Genomic DNA, 11,409 nt, shown 5'->3' with positions numbered 1-11,409 from the left:
CAAAGTCTTTGAGTTTCCTCTTCAGGATCTGGCCTTCTAAAGAGCAGCCAGGGTGGATCTCCTCTAGGACTGACCGGTTGGATGGCCTTGCAGTCCAAGGGACTCAATGCAGGAATCTTCATCTCCAGCACCCGAGTTCAAAGACCTCCATTCTTTGGTGCTCAGCCTTCCTTATGGTCCAACCTTCACACCCATCCATTGCCACTGGGGAAACCAGAGCCTTGACTAGACACACTTTTGATTGGCAGGGTGATGTCTCTGCTTTTTAGGATGCTGTCTAGATTTGCCATCGCTTTCCTCCCCAGGAAGAAGTGTCTTTTAATTTCTTGGCTGCAGACCCCATCTGTGGTGATCTTGGAACCCAGGATAATAAAACCTGTCACTACCTCCATTTCTATTTGCCAGGAATTGAGAGGGCCGGATGCCATGATCTTAGCCCCTACTACCCACTTACAGATGTCCACTATATGAATGGCTGAAGGTGACTCAAGTCTGCCAACTTTTGCACTCTCCTTCTTCACCCGCGTTAAGACGCTCTTTAATTCCTCTTCACTTTCTGCCATTGTTTCAATCCAGAGGCAGCCACCAATCCATGCCTGGGGTGTAAGTCTCACACATCTGCATTCCACCAGGAAGGATGTGATATGAAACCTCAATGCGGTGCAATTATCTGGCCACAGATCATTTCAATTCCACCGTCTCATTCTCCAGAACAGATCGGACAGCTATTTGTCTGGAATGGTATTGGGGAGGGGTGGTTTCCTCCTTGTCAGCTTCTGCTTGCTGTTGCTTCAGCTGCCATGAAACGGGGAGGGAGGGCATGGTATTTGGGAGGGGTTACTAAGTGTGCTGGCGGAAGGTTCTGGAGTTCAACTGCTGATCGGACCGCGCATGCGTGGGAGTTTCCCGCCTGGAATAACGGCACCGGCATTCCATCTTCGTGATGCCTTTTGAAGTTATCTTGCACCTGACACTTGGGAGAATTATGATTGGACTGTAACTGTGATGCCAAGGGGAGGGGAATGGGCTATTCTATATATCAATCGCTTTCGCGCCTAAATATTCAGATTTCGCTTCGCTATGCCTTTAATCATTTTTAATTAGTAAAAGTACACTTGATTCCCACACATGGAGTCTCGTGGTCTTTCTTTCCTAATTATTTAATGGAGAGGTGCCGACAGTAAGCGAAATCTCACTAACACCCCACCAGGAGATACAACCTTCCGTGGGGGGTGTACTTGCAAGGAGAAACGAAGAAAATGTCTTTGCACGCAAGCTATGAAGAAATTGAAAAGGACACTACTGATCCATCATTACCTGAGAGAATGGCTGAGTTGGAGATAGCGGGCCCTGCGATCCCCCCCCCGTTGGTCCTTATCTGTGGGACAAAAGGAAGACAGCGCAAGCTGGGATGCTGGAGTTACCAGAAGAAAACATCAGGCGAAGCCACTTGAAACGGGGGCCGAACGAAGGCCCCGGGAAAGAGTTCAGCCGGAGGACTTGGTACAAAGGTACTCTATGCAAAGATTCGGGGAGGGTGAAGAGGCCGAGGAGGAATGGGAGCGAGCTAACCCAGAGACAGCTTCACACACACCCCAGCCAGGGGGGCTGCCAGAGCAGGGGGGGGGGGGGCAAGAAGACGCAGGATGGCAAAAGTCCCTCCCTTAACTGTAAAGTATGATGGAAATCCCAAGAAACTGGGTCTCTTCATTATGCAGGTTTATAACTTTATGGAAATTTATGGGCCCGATTTAGAATCGGATGACATGAAAGTACGTATGGTGTTACTTGCTTTGGAGGAAGAGGCTGCCGACTGGATGATGGGTCTGCACCAAAGCAATTCCCCCCTCCTGAGGAATTTTGACACTTTTATGACTGCGCTCAAGAGACGATTTGATGATCCCCTCACTGAGAAACGGGGGAAACTGAAATTTATGACCCTCACACAGGGAGATAGGCCAGTGACTCAGTACATTCAGGAGTTTCAACACCTCTGTACTTATATGAGAGGATGGCCAGCAGAAGCGCTTTTGGATAAGTTCGCATTGGGCTTGAATGAAGACATTTATCAACAATGTGTTCATCGCCACCTTCCTAAGCGTGTTACTGCTTGGTACGAAAATGCAGCAGATATTGAGCTTGGTTTAATTAGACTTCAACGTGCGAAGGAGGAGAGAGAGAAAGAGAGAGAAAGAGCAGCAAGATCTCCCCCCCCCCAACTCAAAAGCCCCCGTCCTGAGTGAGGAGCGAAAGGAAGGGAGGCCCCACAGGGAAAGTCAAGCCGTTCACATGTTTTCGTTGCGGGAGGGGAGGCCACCGCGCTCCAGAGTGCCGTGCTAAGCTTCCCGCGGCCACCCCACCCCCTGCCAAGGGAGAAGGGAGATCAAGCAAGGCCCCGGACAAGAAGAAAAAGGAAGTAAAAGTACACTCGATTCCCACACATGGAGCCTCGTGGTCTTTCTTTCCTAATTATTTAATGGAGTGGTGCTGACACTCTTGCTTGAAGAGTGGCTTGGACTAGATGACCTCCAAGGTCCCTTCCAACGCTGTTATTCTATGCTCTTAAGTTGCTAAATCGTTTGCTTTAAATGAAAGATTTTGATGAATTTCATCTCTGCTTGGAAACCACTTCTGGACTTTGTGCTTGAGGTGGGAAAAATATGAAAATTTTGATTTTTGATTCTGCATATTAGATAGGTATAGAAATGGCTGGTACATATTGCTATGCAAAAGGAAAAAGTTGAGGTTGCGTTATTATTTTACTGCTAAAAAGAGTCAATTTTTTTCATTCCTCTTTTACCCAACACTTTTTTCTCTTCCCTTTTTCCTCTCCTATACTTCCCGTTCTTTTCCCTTCACATTTGATGTTTCGATTATATTTATATATATGTGTGTGTGTGTGTGTGTGTGCATTGTATTTGTGCTGATAAATAAATAAAGGGAGACTAGTATAGATCTATTTCAAGCTATTTAGCTCTCATCAGCTAGCCATACCCTTACTGGGATTCGAACCTGGGCTGTGTTACATCTTAGGCAGCTGTGTTAACCATTAAGCCACAAGGTCCTCCTCCTTATCAGCTATATATATATATATGGAAAAGTAATGTGTTTTACAAAAAGGGACACTGAGCAAGCTGAGTCTTCACAAGGAACTCTTCCCTCCAGAAATATGTAAATATAACAACGAAAAGAGGGAATAGAGAGAGGAGTAGAAGGAAAGGTAGGAAGAGGAGAAAGGGAAAAGGAGAGGAAGAAATGGAGGGGAAGTGGGAATAGGAGGGTAGGAAAAGGAAGAAGAGGGGAGAAGGGGAACTAGAGAAGGGAAAGGAGAGCAGGAAAGAAGAAGGGAGAGAAGAAGAGAGGGAAGGAGAAAAGGGGAAAGAAGAAGAGAGTTGTTATAAAATAAGATGGGTGTAAGGGATGGCAGAAAAGCAATCTTGATTATATTTTTAACTTTAGGAGGAGGAAAAACTGTATTAAAAATTGAAAGAAAACACTTATTAATGAGAGCTATGAGATTGTGTATCTGTAAATGTATGTTTGAGAAATAAAAAATTTTAAAAAAAACTTTTTTCAAACAAACACCCCGAGGAACTCTCCCCTCCTTTTCCCTCTGGGCAGCTCCGGCCTTCCTTCATCTCACGTCACTGGCAAGACAAAACCAAATTTGGGAAGACAGGAAACCAGTTCAAAAAAATCCCTCCCTCCCCAAATGCCTGGGTCATCCACCCTGAATCCTGTCTACCGAGTGGCGAAGAAACGGATTTCAGCCGCCAGAAAAACTTTTCCCAGCAAAAATTAGCCCCCGTAAATCCCACTTTAAAAGTTCTAAAAGTTTTGGGGCAGCTTTAAAAGTTTTTCTAAAACTGGGTGGGTTTTTTCCTTCCTGGCTGAAGGCAGACAGACGGGGAGATGAAGGGAAGAAGGATAAAGTGAAAAACAAAGAATTAAGCTAAAAACAAAAGTGCCCAACCCCCCCCCCCCCTCGCGCGCTGCATTCCTTAAGGCAAGACGTCAGCTTTCAGCTATGCAATTCTCAATGACATAATTGTCCCCCCCCCTCCTTTCCCAGATGCCCCAGGGAGACCAGCTCTGGGGATTAGGTCGGCTCCGGTGCAACCCCCCCTCCCCAAATCAGGAGATGGTTGTTTTTTTAACAGATTAACAGAGTTGGAAGGGAGCTTGTAGGTCATCTAGTCCAACCCCTGCTCAAGCAGGAGACCCTACGGCATTTCTGACAGAGTGCAGTCCAGTCTCTTCTTGAAAGCCTCCAGGGATGAAGCTCTCACAACTCCCAAAGGCAACTTCTGTTCTATGGGTTGATGGTTCTCATTGTCAGGAAATTCCTCCTTATTTCTAGCTTGAATCTCTCCTTGGTCAGTTTCCATCCATTGTTCCTTTGGGTGCTTTGGAGAATAGCTTCCCCCCCCTCTCTGTGGGAGCCCCTCATTGGAAGGGGAAGATGTTATCCTGTTTCCCCTGGTCCTTCTCTTCTTCCCTAGACTAGCCGTGGCGTGTTCCTGCAACCGTTCATCGTAAGTTTTGGCCTCCAGGCCTTCGATCATCTTAGATAGATTCATATTAACAGAGTTGGGAGGGGTCTTATGGGTCATCTAGTCCACCCCTGGCTCAAGCAGGAGACCCTACACCATTTCTGACAGAGGACAGTCCAGTCTCTTCTTGAAAGCCTCCAGGGATGAATCTCCCACAACTTCTGAAGGCAACTTATGTTCTATGGGTTGATGGTTCTCACTGTCAGAAAATTCCTCCTTATGGTTGGTTTAGTCCATTATTCCTTGTCTGGCCTTCAGAGGCTTTCAAAAATAGCTCGGTCCCCTCCTCTCTGTGGCAGCCCCTCAAATATTGGAAGATGCTCTCCTGTCTCCCCTGGTCCTTCTCTTCGCTACACTAGCCAGGCCCAGTTCCTGCAACCGTTTTAGTCTCTAGCCCCCTCATCATCCTGGTTGCTCTTCTCTGCACTCTTTCTAGAGTCTCAACATCTTTTTTATAGTGTGGGGACCAAAACTGGATGCAGTACTCTAGGTGTGGCCTTACTAGGGCTTTATAGAGTGGCATTAGTACCTCCCTTGATCTGGATTGTATCCCTCTGTTAATGCAGTTTAGGATTGCATTGGCTTTTTTTAACTGCTGGTTCATATTTAGCTGGTTGTCCACTAAGACTCCAAGATTCCTCTCCCAGTCACTGCTATTAAACCTGGTTTCACCCAGTGTCTATATGGTTCCTTTTGGTTTTCCTTACTTAAGTGTAAAGTGGCTGGGAACAGATAAGAAGAGCCGAGGTGGCGCAGTGGTTAGAGTGCAGTACTGCAGCCACTTCAGCTGACTGTTAGCTGCAGTTCAGCGGTTCAAATCCCACCAGGCTCAAGGTTGACTCAGCCTTCCATCCTTCCGAGGTGGGTGAAATGAGGACCCAGACTGTGGGGGTGATATGCTGACTCTGTAAACCGCTTAGAGAGGGCTGAAAGCCCTATGAAGCGGTATATAAGTCTAACTGCTATTGCTATTGCTAAGAAAGGGGCAGGAAGGGAGGTTATCATTGCTCTGGGTTAAGAGCCTCTAAATATGGCGATTTTCAGATTTGTGGACTTCAATTCCCAGAATTCTCTCGCTTGGCAACCATCCTTGGCCTGGCTGGCCGGGGAATTCTGGGAGTTGGAAGTCCTCAAGCCTTAAAGTCATGGAGTTTGGAGCCCCCCTCCCTTTGCTTCGGGTCATCAAATCAGTAGAGCCTGCAGTTAAAAAAAAAAAAAAAAGATTCACCCAGATCAATTTTATCTCTGTTAGGATCCACTTGGCAACAGGCATATATTTAGCCCCGTTTCGTGGGATCGAGGGATTCCCCCGTTTGTAAACTTTCCAGCCAGCTTCCGGCAAGCAAAGTCACGGAGGGAAGGTGGATTCACTTAACAATGGCAGCGTTCTGCTTAATGACGATGGAAACAAGCGAAATGAAGCACAACTTGGCTTAGCAACTTGCCTTTCAACAATTGGGGCTCAATGGTAATCATTAAGCCAAGGATGGACCTTGTACCTCCCTCGGGAGGATGAAGCAACACACCCCAAAGCAGAAGCCTTTGTGAGTCAGAAATAAGTCACACTTCCCCAGACCGACAACCAAAAATAGCAGGGTCCCCTTTTTTTTTAGAGCTGCATCACCCCTGATTCACATCTGGCCTGCAGCTGGTGACGTCCGGAATCCCTTCTCTGCGCAAGTGGAGAATTCCCCATGAACTCCGACGCCCTTTTGATGGCCCCCCCCAACAAAATAAAAATATTTAGGGATGCGGCAGCTCAGGGGCTAAGACGTTGAACTCGTCGATCAGAAAGGTCGGCAGTTCGGTGGTTCGAATCCCTAGCGTCACGTAACGGAGTGAGCTCCCGTTACTTGTCCCAGCTTCTGCCAACCTAGCAGTTCGAAAGCAGGTAAAAAAATGAAGTAGAAAAATAGGAGCCACCTTTGGTGGGAAGGGAACAGCGTTCCGTGCATCTTCGGCGTTGAGTCATGCCAGCCACATGATCACGGAGACGTCTTCGGACAGCGCTGGCTCTTTAGATTTGAAACGGAGATGAGCAGCGCCCCCTAGAGTCGGGAACGACTAGCACACATGTGCAAGGGGAACCTTTTACCTTTACATTTAGTGTTTAAGAATGGGGGGAAACAGAAGATGAGACAGTATTTCCAGCCTGACATTTGCTGCTGAAAATTTGGGGACGTGGCCCACAATCCTTAAGTCCTTGGGGGCTGGGAACCTGTGGCTTTCCAGATGCTGTAGGACTACATCTCCCATCATCGCTGACCACTAGCCAGTGAATTGGGGCTGGGGGAGGAGGAGGACCAATCTCCCCCATTCATTTTATTTCCCTCCTTCCCTCGTCTGCCTTCAAACTAGACCAATTCTCAAGTTACTTTTGAACATCTTCAATGGCCTTCGGCTCCGTCAGTTTGCAAACCGGCTCGGAAAATTATGCGCTATTTTGTGTTTTAAGAATTTACAAGACACCAACATTTGATAAAATATCCTCTCCCCCACCCCCCGGCAAAGCCCCAAATTTTACCAAACATCCCATCACCTGCTTCTTCAAATCTAGAATCCGGTTGAAAATAAATAACACGCCTGTTCACACACAAAGAAACCCACAGGGGTGGCGTCAATGTATTTTTTTCTCCCTGCCTGCATAAAATATTCCAGAGATTTGGGGGGGGGGGGGAGTTGTTTTTTTTTTTAAAAAATGCCTATTATCTTTGGAATTTACAAAGCAGTTCTCTTGTGTGCCTCTAGAGGGCAGACTTAGCGTTCAAGTTGTCCCAAAGCTGCCCTCTGGTGGACAGACGGTGAACTGTATCCCGCCCCACTCCAAAAATACAAAATCCCAGGGAAGGGATTTTTAGAATAAGGTGGCTTGTTCAAATCTTTCATCCTTCCCGCCAGGGTCCCTCTTCTGCCGCCGTTGCTGAATCATTTCTCGCCGGCGGCGGTAAGCGAGGAATTCCTTGCGCAGGGCGGCGCAACGCTCCTCCGGATTTGCCAAGGGAAGCGGAGGGCTGGACCCATCCAAGGCGCTGACCGACTGTGAATTAGTAGGAGATGTTCTGCTGGATTCAGTGGAGCCTCTGAAGCCTGCAAAGGGGAGGCAGAGGAAGACACGGGTTCAAGTCACACTAACCCCATCCTCTGGAAGGGGAAGGGGGAACGAGGTCAGTTTGCTTATTTGATAAATAATAATAATAAATCTAATTTAATCATTATCACTAGGTCCAGGGGAGGGAGTGGTGCGGTGGCATAGAATCCACTCACCTCACAATCAGGGGTTGTGAGTGTACTGACTGAGGCTCCCCAAGAGCATGAAGTTTCAACAAAAACCCCTTTTCTTAATCTACTGCAAATTTTGCTCATTCCCATCCAGCAAAGTCTTTCGAGGGAGGATTTACAGTCACAGACCTTATCTGGCTTGGAGAACTGCCAGGCCGAGATCTGCAAAACTTAGCCAGGAGTCTCGGAGAGCCACGAATCAATGAAGGGAACTAATGGTCTCTCCTGCAAACTCCACTCCCCTTTCGCTCCTCTTTTACTTCCTCTGGGAGGGGCCATTCACCGTCCACCTGTGGCCTTCCTCCCAAGTCAACCCCTGTTCTTTAGCTGTTCCCTTCATCTGTCAACCCTGCACATGCGCACACTGGGAACAGGCTCCAGCTGTTCTTCTGCCTCACTGATGTCTGACTCCGAAGGCAGCTGATAACTGTCAGACGGTCCTGGCCCCCTCTCTGCCTCCGACACAGAGCCCTCCTCAGAGCCTTCCCCAGACTCCAGGACTGGCCCAGGTTCCTCCCCAACCCTCCTCACTGTCCGAATCTGCTGCCAGCTCCGCTGACGGGCTACAACAGTGAGTTTGATCCTAGGTAGAGGCAGATATTTCTCTCTCTGGGCTCAATGAGAATATGTCTGCTGAACAAAGTTACTCATCGGCAACAGGAAGGGCATCCAGCCATTCAAACCCTCTGCTAGCTCTGTTCAGTAGCCCAGAGTCCACTCCCGCAAGGGAAGACGGGGTTGTTTAAAAGATGATTGCTGCATGAGGCACCAATCCTTTTCAAGGGGTTTCGATTGTTTGCCGCAGCTTCACCATTGTCCCAAAGGCCATTCATGAATCTTAATCGAATTTAATGCACACAATTTCACGAATAAAAACCCCTTCCGGAAAGCGTGCTTTTCCCACATGCTTCCACGGAGGTCTGCTTACTCTGTCTCTCCAAGTCGTGGGCTGCGATAGTGGAAATGGGTCGCTTGGGGTCTCCGCTCCGATAGAGTTGTAAGGCGTCCAGTAATTCCGACTCCAGAGCAAACTCCGAGTCCCATTCGTAGTTTTCATCCACGGAAGTGTTCCTCCTAGGAGAGACGCAATTGAAGGAAACTTAGATGGGCAACGAAAATGAAAATAGAGAGACGGGTTATTCGCTCGGTGAGCCACTGTGCTTGAAGGCAGCAGACCCTGAGTTCCAGTTCTGCTTTGGATACCAAGCTATCTAGGCGCCTTTGGGCCAGGAGACAGTGGGTTCTAATCCCACCTTAGCCATTAAAACCGGCTGGGGGAATTTGTGCCAATCACTAGGAGACTGGGAGTTCTAGTCCCACCTTAAGGCATGAAACTCAACTGGGTGACTTTGGGCTACTCACCAGGAGATTGTGAGTTCTAGTCCTGCCTTAGGCATCAAAGCCGCCTGAGTGACTTTGGGCCAATTACCAGGAGACGGTGAGTTCTAGTCCCACCTTAGGCATGAAACTCAACTGGGTGACTTTGGGCCAATCACTAGGAGACGGTGAGTTCTAGTCCTGCCTTAGGCATCAAAGCTGGTTGAGTGACTTTGGGCCAATCACCAGGAGGCAGGGAGTTCTAGTCCCACCTTAGGCATGAAACTCAACTGGGTGACTTTGGGCCAATCACCAGGAGTTCTAGTGAGTTCTAGTCCTGTCTTAGGCATCAAAGCCACCTGGGTAACTTTGGGCCAATCACCAGGAGACGGTGAGTTCTAGTCCCGCCTTAGGCATCAAAGCCACCTGGGTGATTTTGGTCCTATCTTTGTCAAATTTAGGAAGGAGGAATGACAAACTTGAAAAAACTGGCCAAGTAAAACGGAGGGGACTTATTCAGGCAGTTGCCAGAAGTCAAGACTAACTCAAACTCCTAATTTTGCAACTTTTTTGGTGTTTGTGTGTGTGTGTGTGCAATCCATTGTTAAGCCAATTACCACATTTCCTGCAACGTCACATTGCTCATAAGATTCCCTGCTGGGCTTCCCCCATTGACTTTGCTTGTCGTTGCAAATGGCAAAATCATGTGATGTTGGGATGATGCAATAGCAATAGCAGTTAGACTTATATACCGCTTCATAGGGCTTTCAGCCCTCTCTAAGCGGTTTACAGAGTCAGCCTTTTGCCCCCCCAACAATCCGGGTCCTCATTTTACCCACCTCGGAAGGATGGAAGCCTGAGTCAACCTTGAGCCGGTGAGATTTGAACCGCCGAACTGCAGAACTGCAGTCAGCTGAAGTAGCCTGCAGTGCTGCATTTAACCACTGCGCCACCTCGGCAACCATCCTAAATAAATGTTGGCTGCCAAACAATCAAATTTTGACTCACTCTGACTGTGAAGGTGCTGCCACCGTCATAAATGTGAGCCGGTTGCTAAGCACCCAGATTGCAATCACAAGAGTGGCGGGCGGGGGGGGGGAGGGGGAAACGACGACACTGTGATGGTTGTGAATGCAGGGACTTTTTTCAATGTCATCGTAACTTTAAAAAGTCACTAAACAAACTGTTGTAAGTCAAGGATATACTGCCGAATGGAATTGGGGGGGGGGGGGCTTAAACTTTCATTTAAAATATGCTTTACAAGGAACATCCCCACCTGGTGGATACATTGGGAATAGCAGCTTCCTATCCACCTGTGGCATGGTCAGAGTTCAAGGTAAAAAGATGAACTTTCCCCTTGCACATACTGTGCTGGTCGTTCTCGACTCTAGGGGGCGGTGCTCATCTCCGTTTCAAAGCCGAAGAGCCAGCCCTGTCCGAAGACGTCTCCGTGGTCATGCGGCCGGCATGACTCAACGCCAAAGGCGCACGGAACGCTGTTATTACCTTCCCACCAAAGGTGATTCCTATTTTTCTACTCGCATTTTTTACCTGCTTTCGAACGGCTAGGTTGGCAGAAACCAGGACAAGTCATAGGAGCTCACTCCGTTATGTAGCGCTTGGGATTCGAACTGCCGACCTTTCTGATGGACAAGCTTAGCGTCTTAGCCACTGGGAGAAGCGTAACTTTTTTCCCTGCCATTCCAAAGGCCTCAACGCCTCCCAAAACACCACTGGCTTAAGTCAAAAGGAACTGAAGTGGGTTTGCGTTCACACAACCACACCATACGAGGCGGAAATAAGCAGGGAAAGTTCCCATGCAGCACTGTGTAAGAACCTGATCTTGGAGTGAACTACTGTCTGAAATTTGTGCAGGGGTGTTTTTGCACATCATGGTTGGGTCAACTCAATCACTGGAAAGTTTAAGGGTTAAATTACAAAACTGCATCCTCTTTTCAAGGCCGATTATTGTAGGGAAGGACAGAAAGCGTGCTACTTTCACTTAGCAAACTGAAATTTCTCAAAACGCTTTTCTGAAATTTAGTGCTGGAGCTAAATAATACAAAAAAAACCTGTTTTCGGTAACGGTGTCTTCCAATTTCAGATAATTTGCTTCCTCTTCTGCCTGGATCATGACACCTGAGTACCAGACGGATTCCCGTCTTCTGTGATTAAACCAAGATTGTTCAAAGCTGGCCAATACCGGGTTAATTAAAGCTTAAATGGATAATTCTCTCTCCTGGCAGAACTGAGCTCTGGA

At 47.8% G+C, this 11,409-nt stretch overlaps 1 protein-coding gene across 1 annotated transcript in view; it reads right to left on the bottom strand.

Moving 5' to 3' along the window:
* Positions 1–7,139: 7,139 nt before the first annotated feature.
* IGSF9 (immunoglobulin superfamily member 9) overlaps positions 7,140–11,409 on the bottom strand; it is a 43,671-nt gene continuing 39,401 nt past the window's right edge. Inside the window, exons 20-21 of the mRNA XM_032234194.1 lie at positions 8,761–8,906; positions 7,140–7,640 (exon numbers count right to left, since the gene is read on the bottom strand). Of these exons, the coding sequence (XP_032090085.1) occupies positions 7,408–7,640; positions 8,761–8,906 (379 nt within the window). The 3' untranslated portion in view covers positions 7,140–7,407. The remainder of the gene's footprint in view (positions 7,641–8,760; positions 8,907–11,409) is intronic.

The sequence above is a fragment of the Thamnophis elegans genome, chromosome 17, assembly GCF_009769535.1.
Source record: "Thamnophis elegans isolate rThaEle1 chromosome 17, rThaEle1.pri, whole genome shotgun sequence".
NCBI classification, from domain to species: domain Eukaryota; kingdom Metazoa; phylum Chordata; class Lepidosauria; order Squamata; family Colubridae; genus Thamnophis; species Thamnophis elegans.
This window is presented reverse-complemented; position numbering and strand designations above follow the sequence as displayed.